Here is a 26,616-nt window from a genome sequence, read left to right as displayed (position 1 = left end):
CTTGCTGCAGAACTATATCACGGGTAGATGCTAAAGGCAAGGCAAGCATCACTCGCCTGACACCAGGCCTGGTATCATAGGTCCTCTCCTGGGTCCTCAGTTTCTGCTGAACTGTAAGGAAGGCAGCAAAGTGGAGAGAGAAAGCTGCTTGGTGACTAACTTAGAAACAGAGCAGAAGCTTCCTTTGGCCCATCAAGGATGGACAGAATAAAGGGCCCCTCATTCCCTGATCTCCCTGTGCAAGGGAGGAAAGGAGGCTTCACTCAGCTTTGAGCCCCCACAGATCCATACTGATCCAGTCTCTCTGTTACGTTTTTTTTTTTTTTTTTTTTTTTTTAAGACAGTCTTGCTCCTGTCACCCAGGCTGGAGTGCAATGGCGCTATCTTGGCTCACTGCAACCTTCACTTCCTGGCTTCAAGCGATTCTCCTGCCTCAGCCTCCTGAGTAGCTAGGATTATAGGCATGCACCATGACACCCAGCTAATTTTTGTATTTTTAGTAGAGATGAGGTTTCACCATGTTGGCCAGGCTGGTCTTGAACTCGTGACCTCAGGCGATCTGCCTGCCTCGGCCTCCCAAAGTGCTGGGATTACAAGCGTGAGCCACCACGCCCAGCTCCCTGTTACTCTTTCTGTGCTGAGGTTGTATTTCCAGGTTAAATAAAACCTCCACCCAACCCTTGCCCCAACATTAATTTCCCCTAACCCAGCCTAGTTTCTTTCCAGCCTTGCAGCTCAGGCCTTCCCAGGATGCATGCCTGAGCTGCTGTCCCCGCCGGGAGGTGCTGATGCTGGTGCCCTTTTTCCTGAGCTCATGTTAGGCCACAGGACCCTGCCTTCCCCTCCTTAAAGGCAAACATAAGCAGCTTTGGAGAGCAGCAGCTGTCTGTGGCTGTCAGTGGAGCAGGCAGCATATGAGGCTGGGGTCTCGAGTGGCACGTGTTTGTGGATGAGCTGGGACAGGCAACAGCCAGATCCGCTGGTGGGCCAAGGGCCCAGTAGAGAGAGGACAGAGTGTGATGATAAATACTCCACTACCTCCCAGAAGTGAGGTGCACACACGCACTGGAGGCCCACACTGAACACATGCCTGGATCTCAGGCTTCACCCTCCAAGAATCCAACCATCCGAGCTGGAGAAGACCTTAGAGGCTTCTCATTTCAGTCTCGGATGAAGACTGAGGCCACAGAGGGGAAGGATGTGAAGTCCCTTTCACAGTCATCAAATGTGGTGGGACCCCACAGTGGGACTTGCCCAAAGACAAAGGCTGGGCGCACAGCAGGCGCTCAGTCAGTTCTTGTGTGAACAGGCATCCTAATGATGTGACAGCAGGAAGCATCTTCGTGAAAGGTTAGGGCTGGAAGGGAGCTTAGATATCACTGAGCCCAACTGTCATTTTACAGAGAGACTGAGGCCACATCCATTAATAATGCTAAAAATAAGAATAGCTAATAGTGACATAGCATGCTGGGGGCTGGGCAGGATTCCACACATGTCGCCTGTACAAACCCACTGCAGCCTCACAGTGACCTCTGTGCAGCAGCTATCATCATCATTCCCAGCTGAGGTAACTGAGGCACAGGGAGGTTTGGTAACTTGCCCGGGACCACAGTGCCAGTAGCATTAGGATCAGGCAGTCGGGCTCCGGAGTCCGTGCCATGAACACTTCACTGCACCGCCTAAGAGCACAGCGCTGCCAGCAAACACTTGCTGCTCCTTCTCTGAGTGGGGAGGAGGAATCCGTGCCAGCCCTTGTGAGTTCACTCATGCAGGAAACATGACTTCTTCATCTTCACAGCCCCTTCCAGGACTCAGCTCAGGTCTGAAAGGGGCCCAGGGATGTGTTTTTAATACAAATGAGTTGATCTTTCTCACCATTGTGAAACAGCCAATTTGGCACCTGTGTCCTGGAGGGGACCTTGGAAGTGGCTCAACATAGAACACTTGTGGTCGGCAAAAAGGAGGGGTTGGTTCCCACACACCAAGCAGTTCCCCAGGGGACGCTTGGCTGTGTGTCCTGCAGTGTGACTCCACCCTGGCTCTGTCTGCCTGGAGTGAGCGTTGGCTACCCCAGGCTGAGGGCTCAGTCCCACCACATCGGCCCCACTTCCAATGCCAGTCACCAGCCCCAGGTTGTTTGCCCTGAGCCTCTCACCAAGTGGCTGTAAATCAGGGGTTCACAGGATGCCCTTCTCAGGCTTGACCGATTTTCTAGAGCAACTCAGAGAACTCAGGGAAACACATTTACTGCTTTATTATAAAGGACTTTACAAAGGATTCAGATGAGCAGCCATATGGGAGCGAAGCAGAGGGCAGGGTGTGTGGGAAGGGGTGGAGCTTCCGTGCCCTCTCTGGGAACCCAACCCTCCAGGTGTCCAGGGACCTCCATGTGTCCAGCTGTCTGGAAGCTCATCAAAACACAAAGAGGAGAATGACAGACCCTGAGGGTGGAGAGTGGGAGGGAGAGGAGCAGAAAAAATAACTATTGGGTACTAGGCTTAGTACCTGGGTGATAAAATAATCTGTACAACAAACCTCTGTGACATGAGTTTACCTGTATAGCAAACGTGCACATGCATCCCTGAACCTAAAATAGAAGTTAACAAAAACACTGTCTTTTTGGGATTTTATGGAAGCTTCATTACACAGACATAATTGATGTCATCATTGGCCATTGGTGATCAACTCAAGCTTCGGGTCCCTCTTCCTGCCCAGGGAGTGGTGGGGTGGGGCTGAAAGTTCCAACCTTCTCATCACCAGATTGGTTCCCCTGGCAACCAGCGCCCATCCTGAAGTTACCCTGGATTCCCACCCCCGACCCCAGACCCTTGTTAGTTTTCTTATTAGCAAACACAAGACACTTACCACTTTGGAAATTCCTAGGATTTTAAGAACTGTGCCTAAAGCAGGATGAAGACCAAATATATGATTTCTTATTATAAATCACTATATCTCAGGAAGCGATATGCAGAGGAGGAAAGTGAGGTCTAGAGAGTCAAAATGTCTCAGCCACGGCCTCCCAGCCGGACCTGAATCCAGGCTTCCTTCTCCCCATCCAGGGCTCTTGCCACACAGTGAGGCCTCTAAAGAGCATGCTGAGGTGGTCAGGCTGACCGGAGCCCTGGAGCCTGCCCCATCTGTCCTGCCTGGGCCCTGCTGTGCGCTTCCTGGTCCCGGCCACACTAACAGACTCTCTGCTCCCACCAGCTCTTCGTGATCGACAATGGCGCGGATGACTGGCGGATAGCCATGACCTACGAGCGCATCCTCTACATCAGCCTGGAGATGCTGGTGTGCGCCATCCACCCCATTCCTGGCGAGTACAAGTTCTTCTGGACAGCGCGCCTGGCCTTCTCCTACACACCCTCCCGGGCGGAGGCCGATGTGGACATCATCCTGTCTATCCCCATGTTCCTGCGCCTGTACCTGATCGCCCGAGTCATGCTGCTGCACAGCAAGCTCTTCACTGATGCCTCATCCCGCAGCATCGGGGCCCTCAACAAGATCAACTTCAACACCCGCTTCGTCATGAAGACGCTCATGACCATCTGCCCTGGCACTGTGCTGCTCGTGTTCAGTATCTCTCTGTGGATCATTGCTGCCTGGACCGTCCGCGTCTGTGAAAGGTAGTCCACCTGGGGCCTTCTGAGTGCAAAGCCTGTGCTGGGACAGGGAAGGGAGGAGGAGCAGGGGTGCCAGGGGGTATGTGGTCTGATGGAGGAGACAGGCATGTACCCAGACAGCTGGAAGGAGACAGTGGGAAAGTGGGGAGTGCTGAGTTGGGTTGAGCGTGAGCTGGAATTGCAGCATTGGAACCAAGGTAAGGTGGGAAAAAGGCGCAGAATTTTCCTGATTTTCTGTTCCCTCTTTGCAAACCAATATGTCAGAGCATTTTGGTTACATCATTAATGCATGTATGCCACATTACAATTTCTCCCTCTTGGGAATTAACAATGCTTATTAGCATTTTAAAGGCTCTGAGAAGTCCTGCAGTAATGAAACCAGTTTATTTTTGTTTAGTTCAGACTTTTAATTGTATTTGCCCACAAATCCTTGTTATTATAAAGCACTGTTGGTACCTTGCTACTCAAAGTTCAGTTCACAGACCAGCAGCATTGGCATCACTGGGAACTTGTTAGAATTCCCAGAATATCTGGCCTTAGTCTAGAATGATTGAATCGGAATTTGCATTTAACAAGGTCACCTGGTGATTCATATGCACCTTAGTTTGAGAAGCACTGTACTGATGGAAGATACTTAGGGCAACATTGTTTTAGGAGGATGGTGGTTGGGAGTGATTCGGAGAAGCTACTGGTGGGATAGAAGGGAGATGTGACCTGCTAGAGATCCAGGGCTCTAGAACAAAATGCCAACTCCCTGGAGCAGCCGTCATCAAGACTCAAGGGCAGGACTGAGGCCACCTCCTCCCACCACCCTCGAGCTGCCTTTCGTGACTCTTCTCCCTCACAAGGGGTCCTGGATATTCATTTTATTTATTTATCTATTTATTTTTAAGACAGAGTCTCGCTGTCTTGCCCAGGCTGGAGGGCAGTGGTTTAATCAGTGCTCACTACAACCTCCACCTCCCGGGTTCAAGCAACTCTCCTGCCTCATCCTCCCCTGTAGCTGGGATTACAGGCATGCACCGCCACACCAGGCTAATTTTTGTATTTTTAGTAGAGGTGGGGTTTCACCATGTTGGCCAGACTGGGGTCTTGAAATCCTGGCCTCAAGTGATCCGCCCACCTCGGCCTCCCAAAATTCTGGGATTACAGGCGTGAGCCACTGCACCCAGCCCTGTATATCATTTTAATCTGATTTGACATGTAGGTCCAAATCTAGGTTAGAAACCTTGATTCTGCCCCCAAGTAGCTGTGAAACTGAGGATAAGTTACTTAACCTCTCTGGGCTGCAGTTTCCTCATTTTAAAATGGGAATCACTTGAGATAGAATGAAGCTATGTTTACTTAAGATTGATTATTTTTATTATATTGGGAAGTATGGTAAAGCATCCCCTGTAATTTACACAGATCCTGGTAGTCACCCTTAATTCGTCAACACTTGCAATTACATCGCCAGACCTTCCACGTACCTGTGTCCTAGCAGAGGTCAAACAAGAAAAGTCTGGAGAGGAGTTAGTCTAAACACACCCCACATGGGTGCCTTGAACCACATCTCCTCCCAGTTTTGAGACGTTCTGTTTGCAGACATTTCTTTCAGCGTTTTGGGCAGCAGATACATGGTCAAACTGAGAGGGCATTCTGCTGCCGCAAAACAAGGGCCCTCCAGGACGCAGGTTCAGGCTCTGACAGCCAGTGCGGTGTTGGAAGACCTTTCCCACACACAGAGCCCCAGGGGCACACTACGCTCCCCTATTCAGAACCTCACCATGACTCAGCAGCTGACATTGCAGCATCCACTCTGAGTGGGACCACACGGGGCTTCACAAACCTTCTCCGGTGAGCAAACACTCTTCCCGAAATGGAGAAATCATGGGCTTGGGTTCCGACCCCAAACCCCTCGTGGTACTGTTAGCTGAGCAACATCGTGCCCATCACTTCACCTCTCTGGACCTCAATTTTCTCATGTGAAAGCCGGATACAGGACTTATTATTAGAGTCAAGCAAGGTAGTATATACGCACTACGTATCGCAATCCAGTGATGGCGAAAATGAATAATAATAGCATAGATCCCTTGATAACGCTTGGGAATTTTGTGCTGCCTTCTTATAATTAGAATGGCCCGACTTCGACCATACATTGGCCTATACTCTTCCTGTTTTCCTATTTAACTGATGGAAGCCACGTTGTCTGTCAACAATAATAATTGAATTTGTGTAGCCCTTTAAGCTCTTTGAAGTCTTTCACGTCCTCGGATGGTCTCTGGCATGTATTTCAGATGCGCAAACAAGTTGAACAGGCGACAAAGTACCTGCAAGTGAGTTTCATAGTTTTTTGAACCTATCATAAGAAAGGGTGACTCTATGTTCCCTGGGGAAAAAAGCTTGTTTTAAAGAACGTAGTTTGCACAGTACTTAGATGATGCCTGTTATTTGATATTGCATGGGCGTCCATAGCTTCCAAGCCGAGAATGGTTACCCTGGCCCCCGGTGGGCCACTGGGTCTCTCGCTCTCTCTCCCTCTCTGCAGACATGGCTCACAAGCCCCAGCTGAGACCAAGGCACAGAGAAACAGGAGCAAATCGGAAATTCTCCGAATGTTCCCTTCTCTGGCGAACAGGCCATTTGATCAAAGACTTAGGTATAACATGAGGTGTATGAAAGCATGGTGGATGCTATCGTAGCTCCCTGTGCTAGATGTGTGTAAAACCCACATGCCATCCCAGTGTGCCCTCACGACAGATCTATGTACCTTGACTCAGTACCTTGACTGAGGGAATGAGAGCCCGGGTCCTGGAGGGGCATCCGGGTGAAGCAACGTGTCATCCACCGCGTGGATGTGTTTGAATTGGACATGAAGGCCCGTGGTAGCGTTGCAGAAACTGATAGAAAGTAACTGGCCCGAGGTCACAGAGCTATTAATAGGAAGCGTGGAGCCAGAATCTGAACTCGTTTCTGACTCTGAACTTCACGTGTGTGTCACCAGCCCAGGCTGAATCCTGTACATACAAGGAAATCATGACCTCGACTCTCCTGGCAACTTGCCTGACCTCAGAGTCTCCGGGCCACTGAGACCAACATGTGAATCCCAGTCTTGCTGTTTCGCCTGCCTCCGCTGCCTACGGTGTTCACCCTGGTATTGTCCTAGCCCCCGGGCTGCCTTCATATCCAATTCAAACACATCCATGTAGTGGATGGCGGGCCGAGTCACCGGATGCCCCCTCCAGGACCGGGCTCTCATTCCCTCAGCGGGGACTGTGACCGAGGCCCTCTCTTAAGATCAAGCCCCTTGCCTGGGGGCAGCAGACTCCCAGGGGAATCTGTCAGGGTGGGAGTTCAAAGGCCCAGCCCCTTTTGCTTCTAGCAGGACACTCCAGGGTCCCTGAGGGATCGCCTAAGGGCCCTGTTGCCACTGCACCCGGGAGCTTCCCCTATACCCCACAGGTATTGATCCTGAGAGCAGCCCCAATAAAACCCCCACACCCAAATCTCAGCATCTCAGAGACTCTTTCCCAGGAATCTGCCCTATTAATAATATTGTTTCCTAAACAGGCAAAGCACTTCTGTTACAAAGACTAAGCAGTATTTTTAGAATCAAGTTTAAATGATCGTGGTCTTTCCCAATGTCAAATAATAAGATTGGCAGAGACCTTGAGGCAGGCCTTATTCAGCCAGAGACTGACAGAGGTGAGAAGCAGGGGAAGCTTTGGGGAACTGAAGCATCAGACCAGGGTAGTGTGGACAGGACGACCTTGATCTCTCTCAGCCTGATCTGATGATGATTCTATCACCTTAGGCATCAGAGAGGGTAAGTGACTTGCCCAGGGTCACACAGCATCATGACAGGTTCTAGAAAAATCCACAGCTGCTGATGCCCAGAGCCTGTTCACATTCCAGGTGGCTTTCATCAGCCTGGACTTATCTCTAGTATACACACACTTCTGAAGTTGCTATGGAAATCCCTCTACAGCAAGATGTATTTTAAAAAGACAGTTCTCATATCTTGGGTTGGTTTTTATGTGACAACAAAGGTTTTCATATTTCCTCCTCCCAAGGAGAGAGAGTGGGTTCGTAATTACGCAGAACAGCCGTGCCACGGGGAGGGCAGCGCCCGGTTGCTGGGAGGGCAGGGACAACAGCGGGCTTGTTTTCCTTGGCCCCTGGAGAGGCATTACATCATGGGTTCCGAGGCCCGACAGTTGTGGCACTCGGCATTCTCTGGGATTCTCCTGGCTGCCTGCCCACCTCCCACAGGCCTCTCAGGGAGGAACCTCCTGATTATACACTGTCAAGCGCCAAGCAGCCTTACTGGGAGAGACCATCTGAGGCCCGGGTCCTGACTGCGGCAGCAGGTTGGAGAAGCCAGCTTTCCTAGTGTGCCTTGAGCAGTGGTCTGCCCGCTCACCTTCGTGCGTTTATCTCCTTGGGAGGAGCAATGAGGCCTCCCATAACACTGATGAAGTGGGCTGAGCTTGCTGTCCAGAGCGACGCTTTGTAAATGACCTTCCTGGCCTCTTGAGTGGATTCCCTTCGGACCCTTTGGACCCGTCCCTTTGGTTCCTCCTGAGGCTCCAGATTCTGCAGCAGCCTGTCTCAGTGTCCCAGGCCTTCCAGCCTGTCAACAGGTTTTTTATGGTGCTGGTTAACTTTTGGGGTACTGATATTTAATGAGAAATTTGATTCTGGAAACCTGGCTCCTCAGAGGGGAGAAAAACCATTTGTGGCCCGTTCTTTCTCTCATGAAGAGAGCCGCCACTCCCATTGTAAGGAGATAAAAAGAGGCTTCCTTCCTTCCTCTCTGTGCTGCCTCAGTCACCCAGGTCTGCACTCGCCAGCAGCAGGGAGCAAGACCACAGTTCACGGTTCCCTCCTCCTCCCTTCTCCTTCCCCAACCTCCTACCCACTCCAAGAAGGGGCACTTCCACTCCAAGAAAACAGTAAGGAGATGGTCATTTCAGGGGTGAAGCACTCTGCAAGGGGTTGATAGAAGCCTGCAAGCTAAACCCTGTAGGCCGAGCAGAGCCCAGCAGAGCCTGGGAACACTGGGGCCGGGTGCCGTGGTTTCTCATGGGCTGCTTTGGTTTGAATTGTAACCTCTGATGTGGGGCATGTGCACAGTGATCCACAAGACTACGGGAAGAAATAATCAGAACTTCTATTCATAGTTATTTTTATCTAAAAAAAAAAAAAGCCTGGCTAGCGTTTAATAAATGGGTAGAGAGCAATACGGGTCTGTAATTTATAATAAGTAAGTGTATAGTGGAGGAGGGCATGCTAACAAATTTTTAACTGGTAGGAGCCCATGATTTTAAAAGTTTGCAAATCACTGGTTGATGATATCAGAGGACTAGATAGAGAGGATGGCAAAGTATCCTACCACATGGGATGAGGTCTGCTAGACCCAGGAACCCTGCCCTCCAGCTGGAGAAGTGAGAAGTTAGCCTCCCGTAGAGAAGGAGTAGCCTGTGGCAATCCCTGCTGGTGCCAGGCTGAGAGATGGAAGGCTCAGGAGGGGAGGTGGGTGGGGGTGGGTGGTAGGGAGGTGACAGGTATCCTGCTGGAGGCCTTTGAAAAAAACCTGCAGCATTAAGGAAGAGGAAAATAATCCTGAAGATTCCCGGAAAATGCTTAATTATGAGAAACAAAAAGCAGCATTAGAAGAGTCTTGGGCGGCCAGGCGTCGTGGCTCATGCCTGTAATCCCAGCACTTTGGGAAGTCAAAGCAGGCAGATCACCTGAGGTCAGGAGTTTGAGACCAGCCTGGGCAACATAGCAAAAAATCTCTGGAAAAAAAAAAGAAAAAAAAAATTAGCTGGGAGTGATATGCACCTATAGTCCCAGTTACTCAGAAGGCTGAGGTGGGGGGAATCACCTAGCCTGGGAGGTCAAGGCTGCAGTGAGCAGAGATTGTGCCACTGCACTCCAGCCTGGGCGACAGAGTGAGACCCTCTTGCAAAAAAAGGGAAAAGAGAAGAGTCTTGGGCATCCCTAATAGGGTGCAAGAAGATATGATCCCTATGATAGAGAAGAGTGGGCAGATGTGAAATGAAAATGTATCTGGTTCACATAAGCACAGAGTTCCAGAAAACTAAAATTGTTTTAGCAAAAAAGAAATCCACATTGATGGCACTACATTTTTTTTTTTTTTTTTTTTTTGAGATGGAGTCTCACTCTGTCGCCCAGGCTGGAGTGCAATGGCGCCATCTCAGCTCACTGCAACCTCCTCCTTCCGGGTTCAAGCGATTCTCCTGCCTCAGCCTCCTGAGTAGCTGGGATTACAGGCGCCCACCACCACACCCAGCTAATGTTTGTATTTTTAGTAGAGGCAGGGTTTCACCATATTGGCCAGGCTAGTCTCAAACTCCTGACCTCGTGATCCGCCCGCCTCAGCCTCCCAAAGTGCTTGGATTACAGGCGTGAGCCGCCGCGCCCGGCCATGCACTACATTTTTTTACGTGTGGAATGTGGAGGCAAATTAAAAAAATTAAAAGTTCTCTCAGAATGCAGAAGAGATAAGAGAAAGGATGAAGAGGACAGAATTGGCAGCTATAGGATCCAGTGAAATCTAAGAATTAGAGTTTATTTCAGAGGAAGAAACCGTAATAATTTGGATAAAAGCGTAATCAGAGATACACACAAAGAAAACATTTTCAGAATTGACCTAGGTGAGGGGATGCTGTGGGTGGGGGTTGTAGATCAGAGTAGGCAGATCAAAAAGGATTCCTCTTTTCCAGTTAGAATGTGGGGTACAGGGGAAGCCACCCCTTCCTATCCTGACACATTCTTTTTCTGGAATTTATTGAATCATAAGGTTAAACAATCGTAGAGCCACACAGGCATCCCAGAGCTGACTCTCCCTCAGGAACCCTAAGTTCAAAGAGTCGTTAGAAACTTCCACAGCGTTTTAGGTTTGGATCCACCCTGTCATTTGAGTAAGGCAACAAAGAGGAATAAGAGTCATTCTTGGAGTTTTCCGGGCTCAGAAGGTAAAACACTTACACTTTTGGGGGAAACTCGTTTGCCAGTTGACCAAAGGATGAATCACCATTAAGATCTTAATGATGAAATGATGTAAAGAAAGACGGGTAGTCGCTGCTAAAACCGGGCAAACATGAAATCAAGACTAAATTTATGCATGGTTGCAAACCCCCCAATTCTAATGTCAAAGAAAAAGTAGATTCTGGAAAGAGTAGATGTATGAAATTAAAGCAATATTTCAATAATAATTAGAGGGTTGCAAATCCTCAGATTTAAAATTTGAGAGGAGAAGGCTAGAAGGAATTAGTAAAAGCGTGCCAGATTCATTGTCTTACGTAGAGGAGTACTTTACAACAAAGCCCTATTACTCAGTTTTAGCAATCAGATAAATAGTTTTTTTTTAAACCTGAAGGAACCACAGGTAAAATTTTATAACAAGAAGAATAGCAATAGCATCAGCCATGTATTGTTTCATTTAATCTATGCGATAGCTCTATGAGATTGTATCTCCATTCTATATATGAAGATGTTGAGACACAGAGAGGCTGAGCAATGCGCCTCAGGCCACAGAGCCAGCAGACCCGAGACTCCTACACCAGCCTGAGAGCCTTTTCCCTACCCTGAAAACATGTACCTCCCACACAACATCAGAGCCCATGTAGCTAAGACAGAAAAGATAAAGGAAGCAGGAAGAAAGAATTTAAAAACTAAGTGTGAAAGAAGATCAGAGAAAAACAAAAGTTTATAACAATCAATATACTTGTGTTTACCTCCTTGTTGAAAGTAAATGTCTCTTAGACGAGATTTAAAAGCAAATTTTAATTGCATGCAATTTACAAAAGAAGTACCTAGAACAGAAGGACCCAAAAATAAATAAAGAGCAAAGATTTATTAGGTAAGTACAAATCAGATGGCAAATGAATAGAAATTCGCATTTTAAACTAAGCTGAAATCAAAACAGAAATCGTTAAATTGCCCAAAAGAACCACTTAATATGAATAAAAGTGCTATATACAGTAAAACCGTGAATTTTATATGAGATTAAGAATCTGAATTATTAAATGTTTTAATTAATTGAAAAATATTACACTTTGTAGCCTAGAAACAAATAATACATCTTCTTTTTAAGCATCCAGGGAACACTTTAAAAAATCGATCAACTTCTTGGTCACACATTTCAAAACGTTAGAAAATTGCTCAAGCTGTATTCTCTGACCATAAGCCCATAAAACTCCAATTAAAAGAAAACTTTTTGATGGGACTTTTAAAGCAACCTCCTCAATTACAACAGATAATTCAAAACTGCTATTAAAGACTATTAGAAAATTATGACAATGATGACCTTATGTGTCAAAACTCAGGATGTGACCAAAGGTGTACTCAGATGAACGATATCCTTAGTTCTTCAGGCATAGTGGTGTGCACTGATAGCCCCAGCTACTTGGGAGGCTGAGGTGGGAGGATCGCTTGAGCCAGGAGTTCCAGCCAGTAGTGCACTATGATCATGCCTGTGGATATCCACTGCCCTCAGCCTGGGCAACATAGAGAGACCCCATTTTTAATGATAAAAAAAGAAAAAATGAACAAGGAAAATAACTGAATCCATTAGAACAACAAAACAAAGCTGGGTGTGGTGGCTCACACTCATAACCCCAGCACAATGGGAGGCTGAGGTGGGTGGATCACGAAGTCAGGAGTTCGAGACCAGTCTGGCCAATATGCTGAAATGGTATGCACCTGTAGTCTCAGCTACTTGGGAGACTGAGCCAGAAGAATCACTTGAACCTGGGAGGTGGAGGTTGTAGTGAGCAGAGATCATGCCACCACACTCCGGCCTGGACAGCAGAGTGAGACACCATCGCAAAAAAAAAAAAAAACAAAACAAAAAATAAAAAACTAAAAAGAACAAAACAAACCTCAGCAGGGAAGATTAAGTTTATAAAAAAGGCAAAGTCAGGAATTAATGCATCTAAAAACCAGCACAGCCTAATTTATAAATCCAGAAGATACCAACTTCTAAAATATAAATTTAACTGAAAAGAAAGAAAACACAAAATTAGAAATTTTAATGGAGAATAACTACAGATTCTGAGGATGTTTTAATAAATAAGTAAGAATAGCTTAACTTTTTGGAAAGAGACCATTGAGGGACTTTCTCTACTAGATATTAAAGTGTATTATAAAACTAAGAGTAATTAAGTCCCTCTGGCATTACTGAAAAATCAATAATGACAGATCAATGAAACCTAATGGAAAACCCTGAAATAAACCCTACTGTATAAGAACCCAATATACAAGAAAGAAAGCCAACTGGGAAGCAGTAGATTATTCAATAAATGTTAGTGGAGAAATTGGAAGCTTGGATGAAAAATTAAATTGGAACCCTAGCTCTCACCAGCCACCAAAATAAATTCCAGGTGGATTAAAAAGTCAGATGTAAAAGAAGAAACCATGAACAAGCTCCAGAAAACAAAGTGAGTATTTAATCAATCCTGAGAGGAGGAAGAACCATTAAGCATAAAATCTCAGAAGAATCATGAAGGAAAAAACTGGTGTGTTTGATTACATCATACACATAATTTTAGATTTCAGTCCTTCAAAAAATATGAACTTATTTATATGTTAATGCTAGAATAAATACTTGCAGCAAACATGACAAGGAGTAAATATCCCTGTTATACAAAGCAATCTTAAAAACCAGTCAGAAGAACTCATCTCCCCAGTGAAAAAAATAAGCTAAAGATAAGACCAACTACACAGGAAGAAATACGAAAAGCCAATAAAATAAAACACACGACACATATTCAGTCCCACGAATCAAAGAACTGCAAATTATAAGAACAAGGAGAATTACTTTTTCCCCTTTGGAATTGACAAAATTTTAAATAAATATAACTCATGCTGGAGTCTTCTTGTTGGCGGTAGGGGTGGGTAGAGTGGTCTCACACTGAGGGTAGGAAGGAAATTAGTACCACCTTTCTGGAAAGCAATGTAACAATATGTTACAGGAGCCGTGAGTTTGTAACTTTGATCCGGGGATTCTCTTTCTAGGAAGCTATTTTAATGGAATAATCAATTTACACCAAACTGCTTCTGCACGGGGCAGTTTATAATAGTAAAGAATGAGAAACCAAGTAAATATCCAGGATTTAAATGGTTAAACAATTATGGCACATCCATATGATGGGTAGTTAGCAAGATTTTACAAAAATCAAATCAACTTTTTTTCTTTTTTGACACGGAGTCTCACTATGTCACCCAGGCTGGAGTGCATTCTCGGCTCACTGCAGCCACCACCTCCTGGGTTCAAGCAATTCTCCTGCCTCAGTCTCCCAAGTAGCTGAAATTCAGGCACCTGCCACAACACTTGGCTGTTTTTGTATTTTTAGTAGAGACAGGATTTCTCCATGTTGGCCAGGCTGGTCTCGAACTCCTGACCTCAAGTGATCCTGCCTTCCTCAGCCTCTCCAAGTGCTGGGATTACAGGCGTGAGCCACCGCGCCTGTCCTAAAAATCAACCTTTTGAAGATTACAATAAGGTAGGAAAATAGTCATGATGTAATACTTGAAAAAGGAGCATACAAAATAGCATTATGTAGGATGTTACCGATTTATAGATAGATGCAGAAATACTTGGAAAATACATGGAAACATTAAGTTGATTTCTCTATGTTACATGTGATTTTTTTGTTTATTTATGAGCCGGAGTCTCGCTCTGTCACCCAGGCTGGAGTGCAGTGGCGCGATCTCGGCTGGAGTAGCTGGTACTACAGGCGTGCGCCACCACGCCTGGCTAATTTTTGTATTTTGAGTAGAGACGGGGTTTCCCATGTTGGCCAGGCTTGTCTGCAAATCCTGGCGTCAAGTGATCCACTCTCCTCAGCCTCCGAAGGTGTACATGTGATTTTTTACATGGAAACATTAAGTTGATTTCTCATGAAGTTGCATGTGATTTTTTTCATTACTTTTTATTGTATTTTCAACAATGATAATGCATTTACATATATATATATATTTTGTAATGGAAAGAGGTAACATTGGTTTTTACACACTTGACAAAGCCCCTCATCTTCCGTAGAAACTCGTGTTTTACATCAACGCGGGGTGGAAAGTAAAGCTGAATGGCTCCGTGTTTACATATAATTTTCTGTAACAAGCGCAATTAAAGTTCTTTCTTGAAGGGCTCTCTTCGGACCCGGCGGCCAGTGGCCTTGGTGGACGGGGCCGCGGGGCGCCTTGGCGGGGCGAGTGCTCCTTCGTGGGTAGGTGCCTCCCTTGGAGTCCCCTTACCCGGCCGCTTACCGGAGCGCCTGAGCCGGCGCGCGGGCAGGTGGAGCTCCGCAGGGGGCGCGGATCGAGGCGGGCTCCGCTGGCTCTTCAGCAGACACCGGGATCTGCCGCCCCGCGGAGCTGCGGGGTGCGGTGGGGAGAGGCCTCGAGTCCGTGGGTGGTTCCGGGGTTGCGGGGAGGGGGAGGCTGGGGTGGGGGGGAATTGGAGGGGAGGCCGGGGTGGGGGGGGGATGGGGGAGGCCGGGGTGGGGGGGGATGGGGGGATGGGGGGGAGGCCGGGGTGGGGGGGATGTGGGGGCCGACGCTCGCTCCGCCAGGGGGCGCAGAGCGGGCCGGGTGGGCGGCGTCCGCACCTGCAGGGACGAGCCGCTGGGGAGGAGCAGAGCTCAGGGTCCCTCTCGCAGTGGCGGCAGCCGGGAGCGGCTCCAGGGCGGCTGTTCACTCCTGGCTCCTGTCTCGAGTGGGATCCCATTCTGATTTCACGTGCGTGATTCGCGGTCTCCAGTCCCACTCTCTCTGTCATCTCGCATTCAGCTGTTCTTTCGTCTTCGTCATTGGCAGTATTTTTGTCCCCTTTGTCACTTACACTGCTAATTTGTAGCTAGTTCTCCGTACTTTTATATTAAATAATTATATATTACTTAGCTATTATAAGTAATGGATGGTATCTCTTAGAAGGGAGAATCAAGAAATGGGGTGTTTATTAGCCGGGCATGGTGGCACACACCTGTAATTCCAGCTACTCAGGAGGCTGAGGAAGGAGAATCGCTTGAACCCGGGAGGTGGATGTTGCAGTGAGCCGAGATCGCGCCACTGCACTCCAGCCTGGACAACAGAGTAAGACTCCATCTCAAAAAGAAAGAAAGAAAGAAAAGAAAGGGAGAGAGGAGAGAGAGAAAGGAAGAAAGAAAGGAAGAAAAGAAAAAGAAAGAAAAGTAAAAGAAAAAAACTGGGAAAACAAGGAAAATCCCCCTAAAATTTGCATTCTGAATTACTAAGTTTGGGACTGTGTGTGCTAAGTGGAATCCATATTGCATTGAGAAACCATTCCATTTTTTTCAGTCAAGTCAACCCCCAATTCATTCCAAATTATTGGCTGTATTGCACCAAACCTGGGTTTCCCTCCACTCTCTCCTGCTGCGAAGTCACCAGTGTCTTTTGTCTCCAGGATTTTTGCCTTTAGGGAGACCCAGTTAAATGCCAGGCTCCTTCTCCAACTGGGGAGGACCATCCAACCTTTGTCACTGGAAGGAATTCCTTCCCAAGTCTGCCAAAGATGGTACACAGCGACCGGTAGTGCCAGGCTAGGTGTGTAGGAGAGAAGTGACTTCCTTTCTTACAGTGGATGCCTAAGGGCATGGGGCTTTGTTCTCACCCCCTCCCCTACCAGCCTCCTTGGAGGGACTGAGGTAAGGAAAAGGAAGGGGTTCCTGTAAGTGACGTCAGCCACATCTATTTGTGGGCTGACCTTAGTCAAGCAGGAAATCCATATTCTGTCAGCTTTTCCATCTTTCAGCTTTGGGGTGGTTTTGTTTGCCCTTCATGATGCCATTGTGCCCTACGTTTCCGGTGCAGAAAGGACGGGCACCTCAGCTGCACAGGCCCCTTCTCCACGAGTTTGGTGGTCTAGACCGGCTCTCAGGAGCAGGGCTCTCACCCTGCTGTGTTTACCCGCCCAGACTGGGGTAAAGCCCTGCATTCCTGGCTTGCACAGCGCAGCTGCTGGAAGGGTTTTTAAAGATGCGATTTTTGTCCAGGCACAGTGGCTCATGCCTGTACTCCCAGCATTTTGGTAGGCTGAGGCAGGCAGATCACCTGAGGTCAGGAGTTCAAGACAACCCTGGCCAACATGGCAAAATCCTGTCTCTACTAAAAATACCAAAATTAGCCAGGTGTGGTGGCGCACATCTGTAATCCCAGCTACTTGGGAGGCTGAGGCAGGAGAATCACTTGAACTTGGGAGGTAGAGGATACAGTGAGCTGAGATCACACCATTGCACTCCAGCCTGGGTGGCAGAGCAAGACTCCATCTCAAAAAAAAAAAGTGATTTTTCTCCTTCCATTTAATACAGACTCCTCTGTCTCCTGAGACTTGGCCACAGTTCCCCAGAGACTGAGCTGAGAAGGGATATGGGTGAGAACATGCCATATTCCTTGAGTATCCCACCTCATTCCATTTGGTCTGGATGCCTGCTTGCCCCCTCTGCACAGAGAGTGTAAGGGGCAGCCATAGTCCCCTGGTTGCCTTCAAGTAGTAGCCCTGGGAGCCTGCTGGCCCTAACACACCTGGTCATTTTGTTTTCCCAAAAGGCACCTGGGAGCTGCCTGGTAACACCGACCCTGCAGGCCCTCTGGGACAGGGCCCAGATGCAACCCAGTTAAATGCCAGGCTCCTTCTCCAGCTGGGGAGGGCCATCTGACCATCATCACTGGAAAGAATTCCTTCCCAAGTCTGCCAAAGATGGTACACAGCGACCAGTAGTGCCGTGCTAGGTGTGTAGGAGAGAAGCGACTTCCTTTCTTACAGCGGATGCGTAAGGGCGTAGGGCTTCATTCTCACCCCCTCCCCCACCCACCTCCTTGGAGGGGCTCTGACACTCCCACAATAGAGGAGGCACAGAGCTTAGTGAATAAAACTCCTTTTAAACGTCTTAAACATGTTTCAGCTGAGCCAAGGGGAAAACACCTAGAACACACTAGCCATCACACCCGCACGCCAGAGGATTCATCTTGTGATCGGGACCACCTGAACTCAGGGTGGAGAAACCCACTTTGACCCCTGGTTCTACCATTTACCTTGCACGTGTCCTTACCCAACCAGAGTCATGCAGCCTCTTCTGAACGGCCTCTGGGGCACTACTTTAAAAGGCTATCCAATCTGTTCTCAGACAGCTCTGACTTAGAAATCTCTTCCTACTATTCATACTGGTTAAAACTCGTAGTCTCGGGTCCTAACTCAGTTCTCTGGGTCCACACGAAAGAAGTTCAAGCAACATAGGCTGGCGGCGAAGCCACACATCTGGGCAGCTTGGGCTTGGAGCCTTGCTCATGCGCTTACTAGCAGGTGACCTGGGGCCGGGAAATGGGACAATTCACAAAAAGCCCTTAGCACAGGGTAGAGCCTTAGCACACGGTGCGCACCCAGTGAAGCAGCCGGGTATTTCTTTTGCTGTTGAAGGTCCGTTGAGTATTCAAAGTCAGGTTGAATCTTCTCTGCTCCAACCCAGTGGTCTCTAGTCCCCTCAACCATTGTCACAGGACTTCTGACCAGACTCCACCCTCTCACCCACTCTCCTTCCTGGTCATCGGTGTCCTCATGAAGTGAAGGCCCCAGACTGAACACAGTGCCCCAAGTGTTAGGCATCCTCCCATTTCCTTAGCATTATTTTCCTTTTTTGGGAGGGTCAGAGTCTCACTCTGTCACCCAGGCTGGAGTGCAGTGGCGTGATCTCGGCTCACTGCAACCTCTGCCTCCTGGGTTCAAACGATTCTCCTGCCTCAGCCTCCTGAGTAGCTGGGATTACAGGTGCATGTCACCACACCTGGCTAATTATTGCATTTTTAGTAGAGATGGAGTTTCACCATTTTGGTCAGGCTGGTCTGGAACTCCTGACCTTGTGATCTGCCCGCCTCGGCCTCCCAAAGTGCTGGGATTACAGTGTGAGCCACCGCACCTGGCCTATTTTCCTTTTAATGCAGTCTGAGAGTAGCCCATACTGTCAGGGCAAGGGGCTCCCAGGCATAATGGCCTGGGAATTCAGGAGCGAGACCCAGGGCACATCTCTGTTTAGGCTGGGTGCTCCTGACAGTTCCATTCTGCAGCCCCATGCTCTATGGTTAAATTTCCTTCAATTCAATTGCAAGGGCCTGAATCCTGCAGGGAGCAACCTGGACCCCGTTCCACGTGGCCACCACCAGATGAGAGCCACAGCTCAGTAAGACCAGAAGGGTGGTTCAGCCACGTGAGAACCAGCCAGGATTCAAAGAGACAAGAGGCTCCTGTTGTGTTTCCAGCTTTAGCAAGGGAGTCGGGGGCCAGTCTGAAGTCCATTTCTCTCTGCCTTCGTTTTCCTGCTGATAAAAGCAATAGTGAGTTTCTCAGGCTTTCGCAGATCTCTCAACAGAGATTGCTTGAGCGCTGAGTGTTGAGATCTCCCCTGCTCTCTGGACACATCTCATACTGATTGCCCCATACACTACTTCCTACACAGATCTGTCCTTCACCTGGACGTTGTCCCTCCTCTGCGGTTTCCCTTCATCACGCTTGCTCCCGGAGAACGCAGGCACTCCCAGGAACGCATCCATGCATCCCAAGTGGAGCGCTGAGCCATGAGTGACTTGCTAAATAATAATACTGTTATGAATAGCTATGGAGCTCTGCTATTCACCAGGCACTGTGCTAGGAATAAAATATATCTTAAGGCATGAAACACACATGATTTTTTTCCCTCATGGGCTTACAGTCTACCAAGGAAGACAGGTGACAAGTAAGGAAACAGAAAGTATGTAACTTCAAATCTATGATATATACTGGGAAAGAGGAAAAACAAGTTTGCAATGATTATGTTTTTTAAAAGACATTATGGCATTGGAGAGGGATCTGCTCATCTGGGGCCTGCTTGGTGGGTCTCTCCTCGGACTTCTCCTCCTCCTTCTCACCTCGGAGGTGATGCTTCAGCTGAGGTCTGAGGGATGAGAAGAAATGAGCCCTTCACAGACCAAGAGGGTGAGCTTTCCGAGAAGAGGCAGGAGAATGCGCCAAGGCCCTGAGCTGGCAAGGAGCCTGGGGGAAGGAGTGACTGGAAGGAGAGTATGTGGAGTATGGGGGTGTGGCAGGGACTGAGCCGAACAAGGGGGAGGAGGCTGACAGTGAAGGGCCCCGAGGACCATATTATGGGGTTGAAGCTAAGTGCAGTGGAAAGCCTTGAAAGGGTTTTATCTTTTTATTTACTTCTTTCTTCTTCTTCCTTCTTCTCCTGCTCCTGTCCTCCCCCTCCCCTCCTCCCCCTTCACTTCCTCTCCTTCTTCTTGTTTCTCCTTCTTTTTTTTTTTTAAACTTAGAGACAGTGTCTCACTTTGTCACCCAGGCTGGAATGCAATAGCATGATCACAGCTTGCTGCAGCCTTGAACTCCTGGGCTCAAGCAATCTTCCCACTTTGGCCCCCTGAGTAGCTGGGACTGTAGGCATGAACCACCATGCCTGGCTAATTACAAAAACTTTTTGGGAGACGGTCTCTCTATGTTGCCCAGGCTAGTCTTACACCCCCAGCCTCAAGCTATCCTCCCACCTCAAGTTCCCAAGGAGCTAGGATTACAGGTGTGAGCCACCATGCATGGCTCCTTTGAAGGGTTTTAAATAGGAGAGTGATACAGTATGGCTCATTCTAAAAATATTGCTTTGGCACCTTTGTGAGTAAACTGGAGTTGGGAAGAAAACTACTGGGAGGACCAAGGAGGCTATTGTAGCAGTCCAGGCAAGAGAAAAAAGTGACTTAGAAGGGCAGCGGTGGCAGTGTGGGCTTCTTGAATACATCTCTGCACCAGACCAAGTTTTATGTAATCTTCTCATGTACTAATGTCCCACGCATCAAGTCTGTGATCAGACTCATCATGTTGCCCCTAAGTTCTCTCTCTGCCTCTCTGTTTGTTTCTTCTTCTTCTTTCTTCTTCTTTTTTTTGAGATGGAGTCTCACTCTGTCACCAGGCTGGAGTGCAGTGGTGTGATCTCAGCTCACAGCAACCTCCACCTCCTGGGTTCAAGTGATTCTCCTGCCTCAGCCTTCTGAGTAGCTTTTTTTTTTTTTTTTTTTTTTTTTTTGTCTGATGGGTGACTTTTATTAGATACCCCTCAAGCAATCATGATTAGAGGATAATCATGTTTTCTGAAAGTCTGTGGAGAATCGTGCCATTGCTTGAGGGGTATCTAATAAAAATCACCCATCAGACAAAAGTAGAAGTCAGCAGGCATGTGCCACCATGCACAGCTAATTTTTGTTTTTTTTTAGGAATGGGGTTTCACCATGTTGGCCAGGATGGTCTTGATCTCTTGACCTCGTGATCCACCCACCTCGGCCTCCCAGAGTGTTGGGATTACAGGTGTGAGCCACCAGGCCCGGCCTAAATCCGTGTTTTTAAATTTAGTGACCAAGGCTCTCCATCATGCAGTTCCAGTCAATCCATGATGAAACCAGTTTGGTTCCAGTTTAGTAATATCATCAATGCTGGTAATAATGATACTTTGCATTCCTGCACGTAAGGCTTTATTGCTCACAGAAGGGACAGCACATGGCACCTGGAGTCAGAAACACGTGCTCACAGCCTGGCTTAACAATGGACCAGCTGTGCGATCCTGGACAAGTCACGTGCCCTCTATTAAACAAGCGCCTGTGACTGTGGCTGGTTCTTGATAAACCCAGAGCCCTTTCCTCTCCTAGGCCTGTTTCTTGGGGTTTGTAGATTGGAGGTAAGCCTGGTCTACCTACTTCCCAGGGGATGATGAAGTTCAAACAAGAGGAGGCCTGAGCAGCGGGGAGAAACGTAAAAGACAGGCTGTCTTGTACTTCTCATCGTGACCCTACAAAGTGAGCAGGCAGGACGGGGAGCCCACGGTCCCCTTTTCGTGGATGAGGATGTGGTGACTCAAGGAGGCTCATGAGCTGCCCTGGCCCTGACTTGCAGGGCAGGGGAGGAGTCCTGGCCCTTGGGACCCCGATCGCCTGTGGCAGGGCTGTTGGGGCGTGTATTACGTTGGGGAGTTGTGTTACGGAGTGAGGCCGTGTTGGGGCGAAAGGAGAAAGGACGTGAGATGCGGAAATTAACGTGAGGAAATTAAGTTTTTCTTTCGGTTTGGGCTGTGCAGTTGTTTGCTAATTTCTTTGAGGGCTTGCTGTTCGGTACCTCGGAAAGGAATTGTGATTGGTGTTCTGGAAAAACAGCGATTTTTAACGGGAAGCCACTGCCTATTAGTACAGGCAGAAGCGGCCCATTGTCCTTGAATGCCACGACGTCTGTTTTCGAGGGATGGGGTGGGGCCTGGTGGCTGGCTAGACTTTTTCTGAGGAAATCTATGACAAAATAAAGTAAACATCTGTGTTGTCAAACTTACTGAGTTAAGTAAGTGTGAATATAGTTAACTGGGTAGTAGCTTCATAATTATTTTGTCAACTTTAACACGTGAAATTGCTCCCACGTAGTTACCAGTATTCTTGAATTGTCTTGCTTATAATTTAAACTGTGGATTTTATTTAGAGAGTAAATGTGTCTGGAGGCTTTTCATTGTTTCGGAAATTAGATGATAGGGTCCCGAGGTGCCTGGCCCGTCCCTGTGGCTGCACGATGTGGAACTGGAGGCAGGTGAGGCTGAGCCGGGTGTCGGAGCCTAGGCAGGGTGACCCAGGCTGAGGCCGGAGAAGCTTCTGGCATCTGGCATCCTCACAGGAACGCTTTGTGATGTTCCCTCCATTTCCTGATGAAAAAACTGAGGCCAAGAGCAGTGGGTAACTCTCCCACTATGGTGGGGAGTTGCTTCATCGCCTCGATAAAGCCTGCTACAGTGCCCGGCCTCTGTAGGAGGCTAGGAATTGTTTTTAATAAATAAGGGGCACTGTCATAGTTCATGGCCATGCAGTCTACACAGGTTCTCCTCTGTTGCCCCGTGCTCTGTGAAGTCAGCAAGGCATGAGCAATTTCCCCACTTTAGAAATTAGGAAATGGAGGCTTTGAGAGGTATGTGAGCCAGGATCTCACCGCTGGCCCAGGGCTGCTGCCGGAGAGCCTTCTGCCTGGATCACTCTTATTCCCCGAGGTCCCCTTGCCAGCCGGGCATGGCCATCCAGCCTGAACATCACTCCTTTCTCCCTTCATCTGCTCAGTGCTTGAGGATCCCACCCGGAGCCCGAGGTCACTTCAGCAAACAAGCCGATGGCCCTATATTTGGGTGAGCTGATGATGCTAGTGGCAGTGTAGATCTTTATTTTAGAGGATAATCATGTTTGCTGAAAGTCTGTGGAGAATCGTGCCATTGCTTACGGGGTATCTAATAAAAATCACCCATCAGACAAAAGTGGAAGTCAGCAGTAGACCAGCGTTCACCTAAGAAATCATCATCGCCATCACTATCATCATCTTCCTTGTCAGCAGCCTCGTCTCTAGTCATGACAGATTTGGCCAAAAAAAAAAAGAAGGAGGCCTTTCAAGGACGTAACACCCGGAGGACGTTCCTCCATGCCTCCTCTCTCTGTCTATCCCCCTAATTTCAGTGAGTCAGTTTTTCCTCCCCATCTGTTTGCTTTCTGGCACTTTACACAACTGTCTGGGCTCTTTCATTTTGCCTTCTGTGGTTGCTCAACTCCATCGTTTCCCTCTCGATGCTTCTCCTTTGTTCCCTTGCAGGCTCCTCTCATCTGCCAGTTTCCAGTCCTATGAAGAGTCAGAGGTGGGTTGTAGTTTTCAGGCAGCATTTTTGTTGCCTGGCAACGTGTAACAAGCATCTTCTATGGTGGCTGCTTCCTCTAAAACGGAGCCAGGCTGGGGATGCTGTGGACGAAGGCGTCTCTGGGGGCTTTTCTGGGGTCATGGGGAGGAGTTAGGGGAGGGACGGACAGACAGACAGACAGATTGGCTTCCGTGTTGACTCTGAGTGTTGCCATTCCTACTCTTTTATAACTTGGCACCGGCACGCCCCCTCCTACCTTATTTCGGGCATTCCAGGTGTCCAGTGGTGAAAAGCCTTGGGTTAGGAGCCACCGGAAGTTCTGTGTAAGTTGGGAGGCACCTGCTGCAGCTCCCCGAGGCATGGCCAGCCTGGGCGAAGGCTGCGAGGTGGTTTCTTCCGGCGCTGACTCTTGCTTTATCTTGTCAGCTCGGGGTGTCACAGGCTTCCTGTCTGGAAAGACACCCGGCGTTTGCCTCTGCAGTCAGCCCAGCTGCAAGTTCTCCGGAGCCTGGGACGGGGAGAGGGAAGGGAGACAGAGTGTGATCCAAACAAAAACACCTGACTTAGAGCTGAGAGGGCTCCAGAGCTGCTTCAGCCAAATCCTCACATCGTACACCCGAGCAAACCAAGGCCGGAGGAAGGGAAGCGACTCGTCCAGAGTCACACCACAAACGGGCGGGTCTGAGCTCCCAGCCCAGGCTGTCTCTCCTGGGACTGGACTCTGCCGAGCTCACACACCTGACGCGCCATGGCTGGAAAGAGGCGGCATGTGGTGAGAAGCACACCAGTCCTCCCCTTTCTGGCCTTCATTTGCTTATCTGAAAAGAATGAGGCGAACTGGACTAGAGGGAGCCCCAAGACTCAGTGACTCTGACGGCACAGCTGACCCCGCAGGCAGGCCCCTGCTGCCCGGGCCTTCGACCACACATCCAGGGCTGCTCTCACTGCCCAGGAAAAGCCCAGAAGCGGAGGGGTCCTGGGCCTCAGAGCTGAGGCTCCCCAGGAGAATCCCACTGTGTGCAGAAACCCTGAACACAGCCACTGTTGGGCTCTCAACGACACTTGTCACCATCAGGCTGATTTAGGGCAAGCCTCCTGGGCATCTGTGTCTTCAAAGATGGTCTCTTAAGGCCCTCATCAAGGGTGAGGGCTGCAGCTGCCCAATCCCCTACCTAACCGGCTCTGCATCTTGTGGGGACAATGGGTAAGAAAACGTTCTCTGAGAATTACAGCCCCTTAGAGCTGGAAGGGGCCATAATGCATGTGGACCCAGCCCCTCACCCTTCCCAGATATGGAGAGGGAGGCCCAGAGCTATGAAGGTTGATGGGAAGGGGGTTTTGCTCTATTCCCTTCAGACCCCACAGAGGAGAAGACATCTCCAGGCGGGTCATCTCTTTATCTTGCTTTTTTTTTAGACGGAGTCTTGCTCTGTCGCCAGGCTGGAGTGCAGTGGCGCAATCCCGGCTCACTGCAACCCCCGCCTCCTGGGTTCAAGCAATTCTTCCGCCTCAGCCTCCTGAGTAGCTGGGACCACAGGCGCATGGCACCATGCCCGGCTATTTTTTTGTAATTTTAGTAGAGATGGGGTTTCACCGTGTTGGCCAGGATGGTCTCGATCTCTTGACCTTGTGAGCCACCCACCTCGGCCTCCCAAAGTGCTGGGATTACAGGTGTGAGCCACTGCGTCCGGCCTATCTTGCTTCTTTTTTTCAAGAAAGAATTTCTCAGTTCAAGAAGCAGAGAAAAGCATTGCTGAAGTCAATCTGTCTCTTCATATCTCTTTCATTCTGCTCCTGGGGCTGAGGAGATGGGTGAGGAGGGGCAGCAGGAGGCCCTTGGCCTGAGCCCCAGGCCAGGAGCCTTCCCTTCCAGCCACTGCTCTCCAGAGCTTGGGGCACACCAGCTTCGAGGCTTTAGAAGCTTCTCCAGCAAGAAAGGCCCTCTAGAGGGAAAAGTTGTGTGTGACTGGCTGTCTCCATTCTTTCCTCCATATAGCATGGAGCTTCAGAATTAGCCTTATTTCTGATGTGTACCAGAATTTCCAGTTACTCATGTAAACCAAGGCTCAGGTGACTTGGCTGTGGGGCAGAGGGAATTTTCCCAAGTACCTTGGCTGGACAGCTCCTGAGAAACAACTCCTACCCTAGACTTTGTCATGCTTCTCTTGGCCAGAGCCCACTCCCAGAAAGCAGGGAAATGTGCCTTTCTGGGTAGCTCAGGCCTATGGAAGGAGGCTAGAGGTCAGGAGCAGCAGCACTTCCCGGGCAGGCTGTGTGTGGTCCAGGAGCATCCCGCAGTATCCCCAAGCCCCCGCGGCGTGGGGGCCCCGGGTCAGGGCATTGCTGTGCGTATCCCAGGCCTCAGGCACCTCACGCTCAGCCCAGGCCCTCACCAGGTGCCCTTGCCCTCGGACTCCTTCCCCTCCTGCCTCTGTCTCTGTCTCCATCCCTGTCTCTCTCTCTATTTCTCTCTCTTCCTCTCTCGCTGATTCCCAGGGGCTACCTTGCAACCTCTGCTGAGTCAGAATTCTTCCCACTCGCCCTGATGTCCCAGGCTCCTCCTTGGCACCCCCTCTTCTCTGTGGCAGGGGAAGACACCCAACCAGAGCTCCCACGTCCTGCCCTGGGAGCCCCACTGCTCTGGGAAACAAAAGCAAGAGAATTTCATCCCAGGGTACTTTTCCTGTGCCATTTCTATTTGTTCTTGGTCACAGGGTGATTCCCACCCGCTTCCCACACTAGCCCTGCCCAGGTGAGCTTTGTGCCTTCCACAACATTTGCTTGCCTGGGGAGCTGCCTGCCTTTAATTCTCTTTGGAAAGCATAACTGAGAAGAGCAAGACACCCTTCTTTTCTTTGGGGCTCTTGCCAGGAGCACTGCCTATGTAGCACTTCCCCCCAGGGGGTGCCATTCACATTGAAGTCTTTGTGACTGGCACTCCCTGGAGTTGCACAGTGCACAACCTACGCTGCTGAACAGGGCAGCCCTGGCTCCGGCCTACTCTTGTGGGAAGCATGGCTCATCATAATACAGATCCAGGATCAGATAACTGAGAAAGAGAATCCCCAGGAGTCTCTCCCCTCATCTCCCCTCCTTTTTAGGTCTCCACTTTCTCCAAGGTATAACACGGTCAAAGACAAGGCTGTGGATGCAGGCAAGTCCAAGCACACATGCAGGCCCTGCCACTCAACTGATGGTTTATTTCGTGCAAGTTTCCTAATCTAGTGATTAATTGAATGGTTCTCCCACCTCAGCCTCCAGAGTAGCTGGGACTAGAGGCACATACCACCGTG

The 26,616-nt window shown here is 49.1% G+C and overlaps 1 protein-coding gene across 7 annotated transcripts in view; it reads left to right on the top strand.

The window, feature by feature from the left end:
• The window catches only part of KCNN3 (potassium calcium-activated channel subfamily N member 3), a 210,735-nt gene that overhangs the window by 132,588 nt on the left and 51,531 nt on the right, over positions 1–26,616 (top strand). For all 7 annotated transcript variants that reach the window (XM_064370836.1, XM_064370833.1, XM_064370832.1 and 4 more), the window contains exon 3: positions 3,208–3,626. In XM_064370836.1, coding sequence (XP_064226906.1) covers positions 3,208–3,626 — 419 coding nt within the window. The remainder of the gene's footprint in view (positions 1–3,207; positions 3,627–26,616) is intronic.

The sequence above is a fragment of the Aotus nancymaae genome, unplaced genomic scaffold (genome assembly GCF_030222135.1).
Source record: "Aotus nancymaae isolate 86718 unplaced genomic scaffold, 86718_ANA_hifiasm-v0.15.2.pri h1tg000108l, whole genome shotgun sequence".
Taxonomy (NCBI): domain Eukaryota; kingdom Metazoa; phylum Chordata; class Mammalia; order Primates; family Aotidae; genus Aotus; species Aotus nancymaae.
Note: the sequence above shows the minus strand (reverse complement) of the source record. Positions and strands in the feature narration are given on the sequence as shown.